Source organism: Rana temporaria, chromosome 12, assembly GCF_905171775.1.
Source record: "Rana temporaria chromosome 12, aRanTem1.1, whole genome shotgun sequence".
In the NCBI taxonomy this organism is placed as follows: Eukaryota; Metazoa; Chordata; class Amphibia; order Anura; family Ranidae; genus Rana; species Rana temporaria.
The window spans coordinates 354,341-375,619 of record NC_053500.1 but is presented as its reverse complement, the minus strand read 5'-3'; the positions used below and the strand labels follow the sequence as shown (position 1 = coordinate 375,619).

General features: G+C 51.9%; 1 protein-coding gene across 1 annotated transcript; it reads right to left on the bottom strand.

Annotated features, from left to right (window-relative positions):
* Positions 1-635: 635 nt before the first annotated feature.
* Positions 636-15,405, bottom strand: LOC120918992 (sterile alpha motif domain-containing protein 9-like). The gene is made up of 2 exons (XM_040330923.1): positions 15,344-15,405; positions 636-5,808 (listed from the first exon to the last, which is right to left on the bottom strand). The coding sequence occupies exons 1-2, from the start codon at positions 15,345-15,347 to the stop codon at positions 1,061-1,063; spliced, it is 4,752 nt and encodes a 1,583-aa protein (XP_040186857.1). The 5' UTR covers positions 15,348-15,405; the 3' UTR covers positions 636-1,060.
* Between the last annotated feature and the right edge of the window lie 5,874 nt (positions 15,406-21,279).

Below are 21,279 nucleotides of genomic sequence, written 5' to 3'. Positions count from 1 at the left end.
TTCTAATAAGTATAAATAAGAAGCCCCTCCTCCCCGTGGTGTATATTGATACACCCCTTCCCTGGACTGGTATATATATTGAAGGGTGGGGGGGGATCCTTTTTCAAACTCAATAATTCTGTTATCTCTGACACTCTGCTGCCCCCTTGTGGACACACACTCGCGGTGCTCCTCTATTGGATGTAGCGGAGTACAATATTAAAATCCACGATCTCCGCTGGTAACCAGGGTGAATCCACAGTCAGCGCTGAAAAGTAAGGCAATGTCCCAAATCCCCCCCAGTAACCGGACGAAACACAGCTCTGGGAGTCAACTGACTTTTTATTCACAGGCTTCCATATTTATATAATTCCCCATGCAAGGGGTTTCCAACAGCCAAACAGATTTAGCAGGGGTAATACAGTGAGGACCACATGGGGAACTTAACATTTTGGATAATTCTCCCATCAGGCATTGCTGCACGAGTCGGTTGATAGCTGGGGTCTGGGGTTATGTGTTGTGGGAGTTCGGTTTAAAACTGCCGAACACCGATTGGGCAACATAAAACGAAGTACTTGAATGCTAGTGGTATACGGCTGCCAGCATACAACTTACTATGCCCACATAAGACCCAGCAGAATACATAGCATATAATACAGACAACCCTATGACATGTAACGTCCAGCGTTCCAGAAGTGGCTAGGTTTGCCACACTTGCCATGTTCAATAAGAGCATCAAATACCAATTCAATCCTGTCAGAAATCTTGTGAACGTATAACTTGCTGTGCTCTGACTGGTATCACCTTGTTCCTAGTTCTCTGTGTGGACTACAGAACACCTCCCTCCATGTTCTGGCAAAAAGTAGGCATGGGGTAGGTGTTCTGTAGTTCAGTCCTTGGGTGACATTGCTGCCTCCTCCACTGATACAGTACAGTGAGTAGGCGTTGTCACCCTAGGACAAGAAGTGTGTTACTGACAGTATCACCAAATGGAAAAAAAAAAAGAAAACAAATGCAGCCATCACATCTAAGGGCAGGTAAGGTGCAATATGAAATTTCTCTTCTTGGGTTCAGATCCACTTTAATGTTCTTTGACTTCAATCCCGTAAGTTACGTATCCAATGTAGGTGAACCCCAGGTAGAAAGTCACATTTTCCTCCCCATGAGGAACTGATGAATAGTTTAGAGGTAAGACCTCGATCTTCCCTTTTCCGAAAGGGCCCTTTGTGTAGACTCTTCCATTTTCTGTCCATCCATCGACTTTCTTTAGCTTGTCCTGAATTAGTTTTCTATCGTTTGGGTCGCTGTGAAATCGGAAGGTGCGTTCATTTAATGGATGGTTTAGAAGCCTTTCTATAGCACTTCTGAAAATTAACTTCTGGAGGCCGATGCCCTTCCCGAGGAAGAAGAGCACGTTTGTTCTTTTCTTACGGACGGGGACGTCCTTAATTCTTTTCTGGTGCAGCCGTTTAGCTTTTTCCATTGCAGAGTTCAGAACATTGCCCTTGTTTGCATATTGTGAGGTTAGAAATCTTTCATCTGGCCAGTAAAGCATGAAAATAAGAAAGTAGGCACTTGCAGGAAATGTTTTTCGCTCATTCAGAAACCGTTGGCTTATCTCCAGCAATTTCTTGAATTCCAAAAGTTTTCTAGAGTCCGGCTGGACACTTCCCAGAGCAATATGGCACATTATGAGGCTAATGAGGTCACCATCATCCAGTCTGTCTTCAGATATGTCTCTAGGGTAGCAGTTGATGATCTTCTCCAAATCTGAAACTGATTGTTCAACGTTTGAATTGGATAACAATGACAGAATGGTTGCCACACTGCTGCCCCCTAGGCTATAAATTGCCATCTTCCTGGCAAATGGATTTTCTTCAGCTGATGCAGAATAGCCTGCCCGGCCTACAGATCTAAAACAATCGGCAAATATTTTTGTCTGCTTAACTAACCAATTCCCGACAAAATCATCCTTCTTGGTTGTCTCCCAGACATCAATTTTATCCCCCTGAAAGCAGCCGACGTCTTCTGAAATCCACTCTAGAGCTTTATACATATTTTGGTACAAACTTTTTAAACGATCGTGTAGCTTTGCCCAAGAGTCCTTTATCTCTTCTGGAATGTATTTTTCATTGAAAAGATATTCCACCAATTCTGCCTTGTCTTTCTTTATGTTTTCAAATAATGTTAGTAGCAGCTCTAGCAGGTTGCATCCAATATCTACTTCCCCCATATATCCAGAGTTATTGATTGTATCTTTGTCATTATTTGCAGCTCTCTGTGCCTCTCTGAAGCTCTCCATTGACTTAAGGCCAAGCTCAATCAGGCTGATTTCATCTACTGAGCTTGGGTTCTCCTTATACTTGTCGTGGTTTGCGGTAAACCATTCCTTGTAGAGGCGTCCTTCAGTGTCCAATATATATGAATCATCCGGCAGCTTTGCTTTGGCGGTTCCCACCCATTTCTGTGCTTCTTCAAATTTAGAATTTTTATAATGGAGTCTGGCAAGTTGTTGTGCAAAATGTGCATCTTTATCAAATTGCTCAAAGGCAACCTGTAGAAGTTCAATGGCCTTCTCAGTGTCTCTTTCCACATTACATACGTGTTCTATTAGTGGGGAAAAGAAACTGTCTACATTGTCACCACGACTTTTCTTGTGTCGCCGGAAAAACAAGTCTTTTATAAATTTTATAAATTCCTGCTGTGCAAATCTGTGGTTGAGAGCAGCAGATTCGTTGAGTAGTTCCAGGGCAATCTTACTCTGAGGGTATGAACGGGTGGAATATTGATTTATAATTTCCTCTGCGATTAGAGGATGTAAAATACGAATGGCAGAAATGAATGTTGATTCATCCCTTAGCTCCATGATCAGTGCTTGTTCACTTAAGCTGTTGAGATCATGATTTTGGCTCAGTCTGTAGTCTTGAGTAACATAAGACTGAATTCCCAGAAGGACTTCACAGTGGGAAAGGGAGATATAAGAATTTTTAACATAATGATTTAGTAATGCTGCGTATCTGATCAGACGAGTTACTGGAGAAGAGTGGTCTAGATCTTCCATCACATTCTTCACAAAGTCTTCCAGGTACTTCTTATTGAACTCTTGACTCATTAAAGTAATGATCAGGTCCTGAGAAGGAAATGTTTCATTGAGTTCTTCAGCTTTGTCTTTGAACAGCAGCTTCTCGTTATCTCTGAGCTTGTGGGTGATGGCGACTGTGTCGATGGGTGAGGCTGAACAAGACTTTTCTGGTGCATTTGAACGTTTACAGGTCAAGAGGATAAAGCAAGTCTTTGCACGTCTCACTTTTTTATGAACCATGACTTCTCGTAAACTGTGTTTTAATTCATCAATGTACTCTTCGGTACAGTCTTCCAGAAGAAGGAGAACTGGCAAACAATTTTCAGTGTCCCTTTCTTCATACTCTCTGAGCTCCACCGCATGTTCACACACCTTTGTAGTTTGGTATCTTGAGTTCACTATGGCACACCGTAAGTTCTTTTTGTTTTTCCAGAGGATCTGCCTGGCCACTGTGCTCCCCCCACTGCCTGGCTGGTGAAAAATGTTGATCCGTGCTACAGGAAGTTTCACGGTGTCTTTATTTAAGATGCCGTTCAGCATGCCCTCAACTTCCTGACAGGCATGGCGCTCAATGAATGCCCCACATTTCGTCTGCTCAGCAAGCCACAAATGTTTCCAGCTAATTTTTCCTCCTCGATAGAAATCACTTTCAAGTGTCTTGGGGTCTATGGCCTTAAGGTTGGTGTTTTCACACTCATTTACACACAAGATGTTTAGGGAGTTCATTTTTTCTTCTTTAGGTGTTGTAAGAACACAAACTCCTTTTGTAGAGACGGGTAACGTTCTGTTGAAGTTTTTTTCTGGAATCATGTCTTGAACTGTAGCGTCAACATGGCTGAGCTTCATGCCAACAACACTTCTTTGGTCAAGTTCTGTTCTGTTACATATCACTTGTGCCAAGCCAGCCCATTGTGTGTAATATTCTTCACACTCTGTGATACAAGTGATGTATTCCATCCCGCTCAATTCCTCATAAAATTCCATCAAGGCTTTAACAATTGGCTTTTCCACAGGGGACAACAGCATGAAGAGCACGATGAAGGATCCTTTCTCAATATTATCACAGATTAAAGAAACGGCTTTCTTAAAGTGCTTCATTTTGTTTTTGATCCAAGATTGCTCATCACATGGTAAATCTTCCCCAAGGAAACTCTTCCGTCCATTACAAAATATCCAGCTTGTGTGCTTGAAGAGCCCCAGATTATTAATAATGTCATCCAGGTTCTTCCCGTACTCACTGGCATAGCTCTTTAAGGAGTATATATTCGTCTGATGGTAATCTTTACACTTGGAGTGTAGCCCACTGATGTCAGACTCTGCATCAAAATCAAAAACACACAACATTTTCAAGTATTTCAAAAAGTTTAAGTGTTGTAGTTGGTTTTTCTCACACCGGTTTGTGATGAGTACATATTGCAGTGTGTCATCGAAGTACTGCTTACCATTTGTTAGCAGGACAGATACTTTCCTACCTAGATTTTCATATCTGCGTGCTTCAGGAACATTGGCCTCCTCAGCTTCCTTTCTCCTCTTATCGGCTTCTTTTAGCCTCAGCATAAATGCATTATAGTCCTCCTCTATTTTAACTGGCTGAGATTTTGTCCCCGCCCTCTCATATATAGTTTTCTTTTCATAAAAAGTCTTATTCTTATGCTCATCAAACTTTGGCAATCTTACTTGAAACATTTTCCCCTCTACAGTGACGGATAGAGACTCAATATCTACTTCCACCACAAACCTTTCCTCTTCCGACCCCACATCAACAACCTCAATAAATTGAGGGCAGCGAATACACATCGCTGCAGCTGTATGTTCACTGGCTTCGGGAAAACTCTTATCCAAATCATTCAATAAATCTGCATACCAGTCTTTATTTCTAATTGGAATACCAACGATCTGTCCATGTGTGAAGCCTTTGTCTTCCACACTGTCCATGATTCCAAAGTGTATGGTTCCATTGGTTCTCATGTTCAGACAGGCGGCAGCAAATCGAAAGGTCTCATATCGTAGTTTTGCTAAAAGTCTTGGCCTATCCAAGTCTGCGGCAATAGAAAATGATTTGTACTCGTGACAAGGAGTGATCAGATCGGCGATGCTCGTCTCAGGGGGAAGTACCTGGTTCTTCACAGATTTGAAGTTTGTATCACGATTATCGAAGGGTCGGAAAATGCTCTGTGTAAAAGCTGTTGGTCTGGCGTTCTCCTTTGAACCCTTGAACCTTTCAGAATCTTTTGCCACAATTTGGTTTTTATCTTCTGGGCTCGTTGTATCTTGGTGGTCCTCAGAAACATTGATGGTTATCTTCTGAGGGAATTTGTCTACTTGGACAGATTTTGTTATTAAATTGCTATCCATTTCTGTGGGCTTGGACTGGGTATCTCTAAGTTTTTCTTGTAGGGTGTTACTATTTCTCTGATCTTCCTCCTCTGTCTTGTGTTTGGCAGATGATGGACTTATGTCTGGGGGATTGATGGAGCTTCTCCCAGGTTCTGGATGAGGTTTGTCCTCCCCCTTTGGTGATTTTCTTTGGATCTCTTTTTCGAAAAGTTTATCTCTTTCTCTGAGTAAAAGTTGTATTTGAAAATATTTCATTCCCATTTTTTCTAGATCACCTTCATTGAGGATTCTTAGCACTGCTCCTGTGGCCTCTTCTTCATGAAGTTTAGTGATATGTTTCCGTTTTAATCCAATTGAAGACAACCAGTTGCTGACATCGTTCTCCGTCCAACATTTCAGAGGTTTGTCACCTTAAATAAAAAATACAATCATTGAGAACTCTGAACATTGGTACTGTATGCTACTATATTATATCATATTCTACTTCTGTAGCGCTACCCCCGGAGGAGCAGCTAAATTATTTTGGACCGGCCTACTAAGTTACCTTGGCGGTGTCTAAGGGTGTAACTGTGAGGCCTCGTACACACGACAGAGTTTCTCGGCAGAATTCGGCGAGAAACTTGGTCAGAGCCGGATTCTGCCGAGAAACTCTGTCGTGTGTACACTTTCGGCCCGATGGAGCCGCCGAGGAACTCGTCGAGAAAATAGAGAACATGTTCTCTATTTTCTCGTTGTTCTATGGGAGCTCTCGGCCCGCCGAGCTCCTCGGCGGCTTCAGGGCTGAACTGGCCGAGGAACTCGATGTGTTTGGCACGTCGAGTTCCTCGGCCGTGTGTACGAGGACTTAGAATAGCAGCAGTGAGGGGAGGTCCAGACATCCAATAAAGAGTTTTCAATGCTTTATTGCCCAGGGCCAAACACGGCCAACATCAACATACATTGGGAAGGTCGATGAAGGAGGAAATAGAAGCATGCGGTATCAGGCCTGGATATAGAACTGAGCACTGCTCTGCATTAAACCGAATGTATACACGTCGCCACTCTGCTCGGAGTGCCCCCGGACAGACCCCTATAATAGGCCTGGCAGCCGGAGTGTCACTCTGAATAGTACTGGGAGGAACAGGCCTCCCACACAGACCTGTCTCTAGGGCCCCCCCACGGGCCAATTTCAATAGAGGACTTAAGGACAGAGAATCCTCCCAGTAAACTTCTTCCCGGATGACAGCAAGCATACCTGTCAGTGGCAGGGCCGTTTGAAGGAATTTGGGGGCCCCCCAAGCAAATTGGACATGGAGGCCCCCCAACCCTCCCCGCACGCAAAGCCTACATGAACCACAGCATAGCGATACAGTTTAAGTTCACCCTCCCCGTGTCCTTACTCCCCTCCCCCCTCAAAATTGTCGCTATTTTTGTTTATAGCACAAAAAAAAAAAAAACGCACAAGTGATCAAATACCACCAAAAGAAAGCTCTATTTGTGTAGAAAAAATTACGTAAATTTTGTTTAGGTACAACGTCACACGACCGCGCAATTGTCAGTTAAATCGATGCAGTGCCGAATAACAAAAAAAAAAAATGATTGAAGTGCATTATTTGTATTATTACATTGTTCTATAAAATAGTTCAACTCACCATAATGCAGAATCCGTGGGAGCCCCAAGTGTGTCACTTGCCACGTCACCTGCCACACATTGCGGATTGTCACTTGCCACGTCACCTGCCACACATTGCGGATTGTGTGGCAGGCGATGTGGCAAGTGACAATCCGCAATGTGTGGCAGGTGACGTGGCAGGTGACAATCCGCAATGTGTGGCAGGTGACAATCCGCAATGTGTGGCAGGTGACAATCCGCAATGTGTGGCAGGTGACAATCCGCAATGTGTGGCAGGTGACAATCCGCAATGTGTGGCAGGTGACAATCCGCAATGTGTGGCAGGTGACAATCCGCAATGTGTGGCAAGTGACAATCTGCAATGTGTGGCAGGTGACAATCCGCAATGTGTGGCAAGTGACAATCCGCAATGTGTGGCAGGTGACAATCCGCAATGTGTGGCAGGTGACAATCCGCATCTGGTGGCAGGTGACGTGGCAAGTGACAATCTGCAATGTGTGGCAGGTGACAATCCGCAATGTGTGGCAAGTGACAATCTGCAATGTGTGGCAGGTGACAATCCGCAATGTGTGGCAGGTGACAATCCGCTATGTGTGGCAGGTGACAATCCGCAATGTGTGGCAGGTGACAATCCGCAATGTGTGGCAGGTGACAATCCGCAATGTGTGGCAGGTGACAATCCGCATCTGGTGGCAGGTGACGTGGCAAGTGACAATCTGCAATGTGTGGCAGGTGACAATCCGCAATGTGTGGCAAGTGACAATCTGCAATGTGTGGCAGGTGACAATCCGCAATGTGTGGCAGGTGACAATCCGCAATGTGTGGCAAGTGACAATCCGCAATGTGTGGCAGGTGACGTGGCAAGTGACAATCCGCAATGTGTGGCAGGTGACGTGGCAAGTGACAATCCGCAATGTGTGGCAGGTGACGTGGCAGGTGACAATCCGCAATGTGTGGCAGGTGACAATCCGCAATGTGTGGCAGGTGACAATCCGCAATGTGTGGCAGGTGACGTGGCAGGTGACAATCTGCAATGTGTGGCAGGTGACGTGGCAAGTGACAATCTGCAATGTGTGGCAGGTGACAATCCGCAATGTGTGGCAGGTGACAATCCGCAATGTGTGGCAAGTGACAATCCGCAATGTGTGGCAGGTGACGTGGCAAGTGACAATCCGCAATGTGTGGCAGGTGACGTGGCAAGTGACAATCCGCAATGTGTGGCAGGTGACGTGGCAGGTGACAATCTGCAATGTGTGGCAGGTGACAATCCGCAATGTGTGGCAGGTGACAATCCGCAATGTGTGGCAGGTGACAATCCGCAATGTGTGGCAGGTGACAATCCGCAATGTGTGGCAGGTGACAATCCGCAATGTGTGGCAGGTGACGTGGCAGGTGACAATCTGCAATGTGTGGCAGGTGACAATCCGCAATGTGTGGCAAGTGACAATCTGCAATGTGTGGCAGGTGACAATCCGCAATGTGTGGCAGGTGACAATCCGCAATGTGTGGCAGGTGACAATCCGCAATGTGTGGCAGGTGACAATCCGCAATGTGTGGCAGGTGACGTGGCAGGTGACAATCCGCAATGTGTGGCAGGTGACAATCCGCAATGTGTGGCAGGTGACAATCCGCAATGTGTGGCAGGTGACAATCCGCAATGTGTGGCAAGTGACAATCCGCAATGTGTGGCAGGTGACAATCCGCAATGTGTGGCAAGTGACAATCCGCAATGTGTGGCAGGTGACAATCCGCAATGTGTGGCAGGTGACAATCCGCAATGTGTGACAAGTGACAATCCGCAATGTGTGGCAGGTGACAATCCGCAATGTGTGGCAAGTGACAATCCGCAATGTGTGGTAGGTGACGTGGCAAGTGACAATCTGCAATGTGTGGCAAGTGACAATCCGCAATGTGTGGCAGGTGACAATCCGCAATGTGTGGCAGGTGACAATCCGCAATGTGTGGCAGGTGACGTGGCAGGTGACAATCCGCAATGTGTGGCAGGTGACAATCCGCAATGTGTGGCAGGTGACAATCCGCAATGTGTGGCAGGTGACAATCCGCAATGTGTGGCAGGTGACAATCCGCAATGTGTGGCAAGTGACAATCCGCAATGTGTGGTAGGTGACGTGGCAAGTGACAATCCGCAATGTGTGGCAGGTGACAATCCGCAATGTGTGGCAGGTGACAATCCGCTATGTGTGGCAGGTGACAATCCGCAATGTGTGGCAGGTGACAATCCGCAATGTGTGGCAGGTGACGTGGCAAGTGACAATCCGCAATGTGTGGCAGGTGACGTGGCAGGTGACAATCTGCAATGTGTGGCAGGTGACAATCCGCAATGTGTGGCAGGTGACAATCCGCAATGTGTGGCAGGTGACAATCCGCAATGTGTGGCAGGTGACAATCCGCTATGTGTGGCAGGTGACAATCCGCAATGTGTGGCAGGTGACAATCCGCAATGTGTGGCAGGTGACGTGGCAAGTGACAATCCGCAATGTGTGGCAGGTGACGTGGCAGGTGACAATCCGCAATGTGTGGCAGGTGACAATCCGCAATGTGTGGCAGGTGACGTGGCAAGTGACAATCTGCAATGTGTGGCAGGTGACAATCCGCAATGTGTGGCAAGTGACAATCCGCAATGTGTGGCAGGTGACGTGGCAAGTGACAATCCGCAATGTGTGGCAGGTGACGTGGCAAGTGACAATCCGCAATGTGTGGCAGGTGACAATCCGCAATGTGTGGCAAGTGACAATCCGCAATGTGTGGCAGGTGACGTGGCAAGTGACAATCCGCAATGTGTGGCAGGTGACGTGGCAAGTGACAATCCGCAATGTGTGGCAGGTGACGTGGCAAGTGACAATCCGCAATGTGTGGCAGGTGACAATCCGCAATGTGTGGCAGGTGACAATCCGCAATGTGTGGCAGGTGACGTGGCAAGTGACAATCCGCAATGTGTGGCAGGTGACGTGGCAGGTGACAATCCGCAATGTGTGGCAGGTGACGTGGCAAGTGACAATCCGCAATGTGTGGCAGGTGACGTGGCAGGTGACAATCTGCAATGTGTGGCAGGTGACAATCCGCAATGTGTGGCAAGTGACAATCCGCAATGTGTGGCAGGTGACGTGGCAAGTGACAATCCGCAATGTGTGGCAGGTGACGTGGCAGGTGACAATCCGCAATGTGTGGCAGGTGACAATCCGCAATGTGTGGCAGGTGACGTGGCAAGTGACAATCCGCAATGTGTGGCAAGTGACAATCCGCAATGTGTGGCAGGTGACGTGGCAAGTGACAATCCGCAATGTGTGGCAGGTGACGTGGCAAGTGACAATCCGCAATGTGTGGCAGGTGACGTGGCAAGTGACAATCCGCAATGTGTGGCAGGTGACGTGGCAAGTGACAATCCGCAATGTGTGGCAGGTGACGTGGCAAGTGACAATCCGCAATGTGTGGCAGGTGACAATCCGCAATGTGTGGCAGGTGACAATCCGCAATGTGTGGCAGGTGACAATCCGCAATGTGTGGCAGGTGACGTGGCAGGTGACAATCTGCAATGTGTGGCAGGTGACAATCCGCAATGTGTGGCAAGTGACAATCCGCAATGTGTGGCAGGTGACAATCCGCAATGTGTGGCAGGTGACAATCCGCAATGTGTGGCAGGTGACAATCCGCAATGTGTGGCAGGTGACGTGGCAGGTGACAATCCGCAATGTGTGGCAAGTGACAATCCGCAATGTGTGGCAGGTGACGTGGCAAGTGACAATCCGCAATGTGTGGCAGGTGACGTGGCAGGTGACAATCCGCAATGTGTGGCAGGTGACGTGGCAAGTGACAATCCGCAATGTGTGGCAGGTGACGTGGCAGGTGACAATCTGCAATGTGTGGCAGGTGACAATCCGCAATGTGTGGCAAGTGACAATCCGCAATGTGTGGCAGGTGACGTGGCAAGTGACAATCCGCAATGTGTGGCAGGTGACGTGGCAGGTGACAATCCGCAATGTGTGGCAGGTGACAATCCGCAATGTGTGGCAGGTGACGTGGCAAGTGACAATCCGCAATGTGTGGCAAGTGACAATCCGCAATGTGTGGCAGGTGACGTGGCAAGTGACAATCCGCAATGTGTGGCAGGTGACGTGGCAAGTGACAATCCGCAATGTGTGGCAGGTGACGTGGCAAGTGACAATCCGCAATGTGTGGCAGGTGACGTGGCAAGTGACAATCCGCAATGTGTGGCAGGTGACGTGGCAAGTGACAATCCGCAATGTGTGGCAGGTGACAATCCGCAATGTGTGGCAGGTGACAATCCGCAATGTGTGGCAGGTGACAATCCGCAATGTGTGGCAGGTGACGTGGCAGGTGACAATCTGCAATGTGTGGCAGGTGACAATCCGCAATGTGTGGCAAGTGACAATCCGCAATGTGTGGCAGGTGACAATCCGCAATGTGTGGCAGGTGACAATCCGCAATGTGTGGCAGGTGACAATCCGCAATGTGTGGCAGGTGACGTGGCAGGTGACAATCCGCAATGTGTGGCAAGTGACAATCCGCAATGTGTGGCAGGTGACGTGGCAAGTGACAATCCGCAATGTGTGGCAGGTGACAATCCGCAATGTGTGGCAGGTGACGTGGCAAGTGACAATCCGCAATGTGTGGCAGGTGACGTGGCAAGTGACAATCCGCAATGTGTGGCAGGTGACAATCCGCAATGTGTGGCAGGTGACAATCCGCATTGTGTGGCAGGTGACGTGGCAAGTGACACACTTGGGGCTCCCACGGATTCTGCATTATGGTGAGTTGAACTATTTTATAGAACAATGTAATAATACAAATATTGCGCTTCAATCATTTTTTTTTTGTTGTGATTCGGCACTGCATCGATTTAACTGACATTTGCGCAGTCGTGCGACGTGGCTCCCAAACAAAATTGGCGTCCTTTTTCCCCACAAATAGAGATTTCTTTTGGTGGTATTTGATCACCTCGGCGGTTTTTATTTTTTGCGCTATAAACAAAAAAAGAGCGACAATTTAAAATATATATATTTTTTTTTTTACTTGTTGCTATAATAAATAGTTTTAAAAACATATTTTTTTCTCAGTTAAGGCCAAAACGTATTTTTCAACGTATTTTTGTATAAAAAAAAAAAAATCGCAATAAGCGACTGGTTTGCGCAAAAGTTATAGCGCCTACAAAATAGGAGACAGAATTATGATTTTTTTTTTTATTATTTTTTTTTTTACTAGTAATGGCGGCGATCTGCGATTTTTATTGGGACTGCGATATTGCGGCGGACGTATCGGACACTTTTGACACATTTTTGGCACCAGTCACATTTATACAGCGATCAGTGCTATAAAAATGCACTGATTACTGTATACATGTGACTGGCATTGAAGGGGTTAACACTAGGGGGTGAGGAAGGGGTTAAATGTGTAGCCTGGGTGTGTTCTAACTGTGTGGGGTGGGGGGTGACTGGGGGAGGTGACAGATCTGTGTCCCTATGTACAAGGGACACAGATCGGTCTCCTCTCTCCCTGACAGGACGTGGAGCTCTGTGTTTACACCCCATCGTTACACACAGAGCTCCACGTCCTGCTGTGTCACCGACGATCGCGTGTACCCGGCGGACATCGCGGCCGTCAGGTACTCACATTGGCTTCCCAGCGATGCGCCGGGCACAGTGTTTACCCCCCCAGAGGCGCGCGCGGGTAATGCACTTTAAATGACGTCCAAAGATGTCCACTTGCCACTTCAGACCCGCGCTATACACAAAAGACGTCCACAGCGCGGATCTCAAGTGGTTAGACGCGGCTGAACGGGCCACTGACATCACAGCGGATCGGAGGAACGTGTCTGTAAATTTACACTCAATGAAATCCTTTCTTCTTTCTGCAGAGGGAATAAACATCTGCTCACCTCTGATAGGACAACCTGCTGGACGGGTAAGGCCCCTTTCTCATTGGTGGCCCCAATCGGACCATCCATCTATTGCCCTCTATGGAGCTGCGGGTGTCAAGAGAGACGTGTCCGTTGGCATCTGATCCTATCTGCTAAAAAACACAAACGGGATCCATTCCCCATCTGTTTATTGAATGGGATGACCAATCGGGTGATACAGACAGGCGGTCCATTTACTGAACTCATCTGGGGGGAGTGTGAAAGGGGTCCAACCACCCGCCTCTTCATCTGGGATCAGCGGACACATTCCCCACTGAGCAGGCAGGCTTCGGGGGGAGTGTGAAAGGGGTCCAACCATCCGCCTCTTCATCTGGGGGGAGTGTGAAAGGGGTCCAACCACCAGCCTCTTCATCTGGGGGGAGTGTGAAAGGGGTCCAACCACCCGCCTCTTCATCTGGGGGGAGTGTGAAAGGGGTCCAACCATCCGCCTCTTCATCTGGGGGGAGTGTGAAAGGGGTCCAACCACCAGCCTCTTCATCTGGGGGGAGTGTGAAAGGGGTCCAACCACCAGCCTCTTCATCTGGGGGGAGTGTGAAAGGGGTCCAACCACCCGCCTCTTCATCTGGGGGGAGTGTGAAAGGGGTCCAACCACCAGCCTCTTCATCTGGGGGGAGTGTGAAAGGGGTCCAACCATCCGCCTCTTCATCTGGGGGGAGTGTGAAAGGGGTCCAACCACCCGCCTCTTCATCTGGGGGGAGTGTGAAAGGGGTCCAACCACCCGCCTCTTCATCTGGGGGGAGTGTGAAAGGGGTCCAACCACCCGCCTCTTCATCTGGGGGGAGTGTGAAAGGGGTCCAACCATCCGCCTCTTCATCTGGGGGGAGTGTGAAAGGGGTCCAACCACCCGCCTCTTCATCTGGGGGGAGTGTGAAAGGGGTCCAACCACCCGCCTCTTCATCTGGGGGGAGTGTGAAAGGGGTCCAACCATCCGCCTCTTCATCTGGGGGGAGTGTGAAAGGGGTCCAACCACCCGCCTCTTCATCTGGGGGGAGTGTGAAAGGGGTCCAACCACCCGCCTCTTCATCTGGGGGGAGTGTGAAAGGGGTCCAACCATCCGCCTCTTCATCTGGGGGGAGTGTGAAAGGGGTCCAACCATCCGCCTCTTCATCTGGGATCAGCGGACACATTCCCCACTGAGCAGGCGGGGGGGGGGCATGGAGTGTGAAAGGGGTCCAACCATCCGCCTCTTCATCTGGGATCAGCGGACACATTCTCCACTGAGCAGGCGGGCTTCGGGGGGAGTGTGAAAGGGGTCCAACCATCCGCCTCTTCATCTGGGATCAGCGGACACATTCCCCACTGAGCAGGCGGGGGGGGGGGGCATGGAGTGTGAAAGGGGTCCAACCATCCGCCTCTTCATCTGGGATCAGCGGACACATTCCCCACTGAGCAGGCGGGGGGGGGGGCATGGAGTGTGAAAAGGGTCCAACCACCCGCCTCTTCATCTGGGATCAGCGGACACATTCCCCACTGAGCAGGCGGGGGGGGGGCATGGAGTGTGAAAGGGGTCCAACCATCCGCCTCTTCATCTGGGATCAGCGGACACATTCCCCACTGAGCAGGCGGGGGGGGGGGCATGGAGTGTGAAAGGGGTCCAACCATCCGCCTCTTCATCTGGGGGGAGTGTGAAAGGGGTCCAACCATCCGCCTCTTCATCTGGGATCAGCGGACACATTCTCCACTGAGCAGGCGGGCTTCGGGGGGAGTGTGAAAGGGGTCCAACCATCCGCCTCTTCATCTGGGATCAGCGGACACATTCCCCACTGAGCAGGCGGGGGGGGGGGGCATGGAGTGTGAAAAGGGTCCAACCACCCGCCTCTTCATCTGGGATCAGCGGACACATTCCCCACTGAGCAGGCGGGGGGGGGGCATGGAGTGTGAAAGGGGTCCAACCACCCGCCTCTTCATCTGGGATCAGCGGACACATTCCCCACTGAGCAGGCGGGGGGGGGGGCATGGAGTGTGAAAGGGGTCCAACCATCCGCCTCTTCATCTGGGATCAGCGGACACATTCTCCACTGAGCAGGCGGGCTTCGGGGGGAGTGTGAAAGGGGTGCAAGCAGCGTGTATTACTGGGTGCTTTGTGTAAGTGACTGCAGGATTCTCTGAGTTCTACAGAAACACCAAATTCCTTGTAGATGTGAATTGTCTCCTTTTTACACCTGAAGAGGATCTACAGGAGAAGAAACCCGCGCCGGAGATTCTGCGAGACGCTTCCATTATGTCCTTTCCCCCCGAGCATCCACAACACATTATCACTACACTTCTATAGTTCTGGTAATGTAAATGCGTTTCTTTTTTTGGTTGAATTTAAAACATCCACACACAGCGTTCCCCAAATTATAGGAATAAAAATAAAATATTCTCTGTGGCTTACCCATTTTTATCTGTGGAAATCATCCACGCTTCTCTATATAATCTGCAACAATAAAAACAAAACACGTTATTATACCGAATAGAAGGCAATCAAACATTTACAAAAGCATTTAAGGTGGATATATATATACACACACATTATCTCACAAAAGTAAGTACACCCCTCACATTTTTGTAAATATATTATTCATTCATTTCTTGTATCTTTTCATGTGACAACACTGAAGGAATTACACTTTGTATCTACAATGTTGTGTAGTGAGTGTACAGGGGGGGGGGAGGGGTGTACAGGGGGGGGGAGGGGTGTACACAGGGGAGGGGGAGGGGTGTACAGGGGGGGGGGGGGGTGTACACAGGGGAGGGGGAGGGGTGTACACAGGGGGGGGGGAGGGGTGTACACAGGGGAGGGGGAGGGGTGTACACAGGGGAGGGGGAGGGGTGTACACAGGGGAGGGGGAGGGGTGTACACAGGGGGGGGGGAGGGGTGTACACAGGGGGGGGAGGGGTGTACACAGGGGAGGGGTGTACACAGGGGAGGGGGAGGGGTGTACACGGGGGAGGGGGGTACACAGGGGAGGGGGAGGGGTGTACACAGGGGAGGGGGAGGGGTGTACACAGGGGGGGAGGGGTGTACACAGGGGAGGGGGAGGGGTGTACACGGGGGGGAGGGGTGTACAGGGGGGGGAGGGGTGTACACAGGGGAGGGGTGTACAGGGGTGGGGGAGGGGTGTACACAGGGGAGGGGGAGGGGTGTACACAGGGGAGGGGTGTACACAGGGGAGGGGGAGGGGTGTACACAGGGGAGGGGGAGGGGTGTACAGGGGGGGGGGGGGTGTACACAGGGGAGGGGGAGGGGTGTACACAGGGGAGGGGGAGGGGTGTACACAGGGGGGGGGGAGGGGTGTACACAGGGGAGGGGGAGGGGTGTACACAGGGGAGGGGGAGGGGTGTACACAGGGGAGGGGGAGGGGTGTACACAGGGGGGGGAGGGGTGTACACAGGGGAGGGGTGTACACAGGGGAGGGGGAGGGGTGTACACGGGGGAGGGGTGTACACAGGGGAGGGGGAGGGGTGTACACAGGGGAGGGGGAGGGGTGTACACAGGGGGGGGAGGGGTGTACACAGGGGAGGGGGAGGGGTGTACACGGGGGGGAGGGGTGTACAGGGGGGGGAGGGGTGTACACAGGGGAGGGGGAGGGGTGTACACAGGGGAGGGGGAGGGGTGTACACAGGGGAGGGGTGTACACAGGGGAGGGGGAGGGGTGTACACAGGGGAGGGGGAGGGGTGTACAGGGGAGGGGGAGGGGTGTACACAGGGGAGGGGGAGGGGTGTACACAGGGGAGGGGGAGGGGTGTACACAGGGGGGGGGAGGGGTGTACACAGGGGGGGAGGGGTGTACAGGGGGGGGGAGGGGTGTACACAGGGGGGGGGAGGGGTGTACAGGGGAGGGGGAGGGGTGTACACAGGGGAGGGGGAGGGGTGTACACAGGGGAGGGGGGGGGGTGTACACGGGGGAGGGGTGTACACAGGGGGGAGGGAGGGGTGTACACAGGGGGGGGGGGAGGGGTGTACAGGGGGGGGAGGGGTGTACACAGGGGGGGGAGGGGTGTACAGGGGAGGGGGAGGGGTGTACACAGGGGGGGGGAGGGGTGTACACAGGGGGGGGGGAGGGGTGTACAGGGGGGGGAGGGGGGTACACAGGGGGGGGGAGGGGTGTACAGGGGAGGGGGAGGGGTGTACACAGGGGAGGGGGAGGGGTGTACACAGGGGGGGGGGAGGGGTGTACACAGGGAGGGGGAGGGGTGTACACAGGGGAGGGGGAGGGGTGTACAGGGGAGGGGAGGGGTGTACACAGGGGAGGGGGAGGGGTGTACACAGGGGGGGGGGGGGGTGTACAGGGGGGGGGGAGGGGTGTACAGGGGAGGGGGGGGGGTGTACACAGGGGGGAGGGAGGGGTGTACACAGGGGAGGGGGAGGGGTGTACACAGGGGAGGGGGAGGGGTGTACAGGGGAGGGGGAGGGGTGTACACAGGGGGGGGGGAGGGGTGTACACAGGGGAGGGGGAGGGGTGTACACAGGGGAGGGGGAGGGGGGTACAGGGGAGGGGGAGGGGTGTACACAGGGGGGGGGAGGGGTGTACAGGGGAGGGGGAGGGGTGTACAGGGGAGGGGGAGGGGTGTACACAGGGGGGAGGGAGGGGTGTACACAGGGGAGGGGGAGGGGTGTACACAGGGGAGGGGGAGGGGTGTACAGGGGAGGGGGAGGGGTGTACACAGGGGAGGGGGAGGGGTGTACACAGGGGGGGGGAGGGGTGTACAGGGGGGGGGGAGGGGTGTACAGGGGGGGGGGAGGGGTGTACACAGGGGGGAGGGAGGGGTGTACACAGGGGAGGGGGAGGGGTGTACACAGGGGAGGGGGAGGGGTGTACAGGGGAGGGGGAGGGGTGTACACAGGGGGGAGGGAGGGGTGTACACAGGGGAGGGGGAGGGGTGTACACAGGGGAGGGGGAGGGGTGTACAGGGGGGGGGGAGGGGTGTACACAGGGGGGGGGAGGAGTGTACACAGGGGGGGGGAGGGGTGTACACAGGGGGGGGGGAGGGGTGTACACAGGGGGGGGGAGGGGTGTACAGGGGAGGGGGAGGGGTGTACAGGGGAGGGGGAGGGGTGTACACAGGGGGGAGGGAGGGGTGTACACAGGGGAGGGGGAGGGGTGTACACAGGGGAGGGGGAGGGGTGTACACAGGGGAGGGGGAGGGGTGTACACAGGGGAGGGGGAGGGGTGTACAGGGGAGGGGGAGGGGTGTACACAGGGGGGAGGGAGGGGTGTACACAGGGGAGGGGGAGGGGTGTACAGGGGAGGGGGAGGGGTGTACACAGGGGGGGGGGGGGGATGTACAGCTTGTATAACAAATAACACAACACACAGCCATTCATGTCTAAACCGCTGGCAACAAAAGTCAGGACACCCCTAAGTGAAAATCTCCAAATTTGGGCCCAATTGGCCATTTTCCCTCCCGGTGTCATGTGACTTGTTAGTGTTATAAAGTCTCAGGTGTGCTGCCGGCATTGCTGCAGAGGTTGAAGCAGGGCCGTCTTCATGGCATCAGGGGCCCCTGGGCAAAGCAATGCTCTGGGGCCCCTACCATGATGACAGGTAAACAATACAAAAATCTCCTGCGCTCCGGTGTTTTCCCTAAAGGGTGATGTAGTCCAATCCGAGGGCAAGGTCTAGAGTCCTCCTCAGAACCACGGGCGTTCATGTGGCTAGGAGGGGGGAGGAGAGGGGGGAGGGGGAATTCACGTATCTAGCTAATTTGCATACTCGACGGGGAATTCGACGGAAGCGCCACCTAGCGGTCAAAAAAAAAATGCAGTTTAGATCCGATGGCATAAGAGACTTACGCCTGTCACATCTAATGGAAATCTATGCGTAAGTGATTCTAAGAATCCGGCGCAGAGATACGACAGGTCAGATTAGGACTTACGACGGCGTACATGGCGCTGCGCCGTCCTAAGTCCTCTGAGAATCCGGTCACAGTGTCATTTCTTCAGTCACATGAAAAGACGTCACTTTTGTCAGATACGGAACATTTATAATACGCGGGAATTTTCAGCGCGAGACAAAGAGAATAGAAGAAGATAGAAGATATATTCTACGGGGAAAAAGTGCGAATGCGGCTGAAATGTAGGCGAGTACAAATCACGGCGCAAGAGGGAGGTGAGGAGCAAAAACAGTGGCCCAGATTCATAGAACCATAGGTTACACAGCGCAATTGCTTACTTGCGCCGGCGTAACAAATGCTCCTGATTCGGGAACCTCGTTACGCCGACTGCAGCCTAAAATCTGCGCGGTATAAGGCTCTTATGCCCGCAGATCTTAGGCTGCGTTCATGTGTTGGCCGCTAGGTGGCGTTCCCGTTGTGCTCAGTGTATAGTATGCAAATTGCATACTAACGCCGATTCACAATGTTGCGCGAGCCCTGCGTACGCAAGTTACGTCATTTCCGTACGGCGACTTTAGCGTAAGGCTGCCCCTTCTAATAGTAGGGGCAGCCTTACGCTAAAGTATACCCGTCGTTCCCGCGTCGTAAAATTTGAATTTCACGTTGTTTGTGTAAGTGATTCGTGAATGGCGCTGGACGCCATTCACGTTCACTTTGAAGCAAATGACGTCCTTGCGACGTCATTTGCCGCAATGCGCTCTACACTCGGCGCGGGAGCTCGCCTAATTTAAATGATTCCCGCCCCCTGCGGGATCATTTAAATTGCGCGTGCTTACACCGGGCAATTTTGCCGGCGCGCCCTCGCAATTTACGGAGCTACTGCTCCGTGAATCGAGGGCAGCGGCGCAAATTTGCGGGGGCGCAGGGAAAAATCGTTGCCCTGTGCCTCCGTAATTTATGCGCAATTCTTACTGAATCCGGGCCAATGGAAATAAGAAGTCCGCATAGGAGACTCAATAAAGTGCCTGGAAAGGTGAAATCATCAATGGTAATGAACACAAGTGTGACAAAGCAATGCTGGAATGGACACAGCAAGGGATCCGGGAAAATCCAATGGAGTTCATAAAACGGGTGTGGTCTATTTTCTCACCTCAGAAAGGGAATCGGTGCTTCGAGTCTCCGGTGTCGTGTCACCGATCGCTCCCTATCGCAGAATGCAGCCCAAGTCACGTGGCGGCTGTGTGGATATCAGCTGTAGCCTGCGCTGGGCTTCACAAAAATGGCGGCTCCCGGACGGATCAGAGACAGCGGCGCTGAATGACACTGCGCATACCCAAGTGAAAGCTAAATCAGAGGACGTACCCACGTGACCGGAAGTGACGTCAGCCCGTCCCGGAGTCCGTGGTGATGCTTTACCCGCCCCCTGGATTGTTTTTTTTTCGCTTTTACTTGTGAGTGCAGTTTTATTCCATTAAAGAAGACTTTGTATTACACTTCATTTTCACTTTATTTACTCTGAATCCCGGGGCCGGCAGCTCATTATCTCCTTTGTGCTGAGTGATTGATGATTATCTGAACCAGACATCTCCTCCAGCCAGGTGGCTCTGAGGGTTGGTAGTCAGGTAGGTGGCTCTGAGGGTTGGTAGTCAGTCAGGTAGGTGGCTCTGAGGGTTGGTAGTCAGCCAGGTAGGTGGCTCTGAGGGTTGGTAGTCAGGTAGGTAGGTGGCTCTGAGGGTTGGTAGTCAGTCAGGTAGGTGGCTCTGAGGGTTGGTAGTCAGTCAGGTAGGTGGCTCTGAGGGTTGGTAGTCAGCCAGGTAGGTGGCTCTGAGGGTTGGTAGTCAGCCAGGTAGGTGGCTCTGAGGGTTGGTAGTCAGCCAGGTAGGTGGCTCTGAGGGTTGGTAGTCAGGTAGGTGGCTCTGAGGGTTGGTAGTCAGCCAGGTAGGTGGCTCTGAGGGTTGGTAGTCAGCCAGGTAGGTGGCTCTGAGGGTTGGTAGTCAGCCAGGTAGGTGGCTCTGAGGGTTGGTAGTCAGCCAGGTAGGTGGCTCTGAGGGTTGGTAGTCAGTCAGGTAGGTGGCTCTGAGGGTTGGTAGTCAGCCAGGTAGGTGGCTCTGAGGGTTGGTAGTCAGGTAGGTGGCTCTGAGGGTTGGTAGTCAGGTAGGTGGCTCTGAGGGTTGGTAGTCAGCCAGTGACCCCCCAGAGGTTTTGGAGTCGCAGGTTCAAGGCTCGGTGTCTCTTTATTTATTTGCAGCAGATTAATACCTGAACTATGAGAAGGAACACCTTGATGTCTGAGTGCAGGTGATGGCTCAGAGAGTAAGGACTCCGACTGGTGTGATGAAGATGTGGGTTCAAATCCCTCTGGTGGAGGTTGGAGAGTTCCAGGGGCTGTGCAGTTCCTGAGCCCCCCCTGGTGGTGGAGGTTGGTGAGTTCCAGGGGCTGTGCAGTGCCTGAGCCCCCCTGGTGGTGGAGGTTGGTGAGTTCCAGGGGCTGTG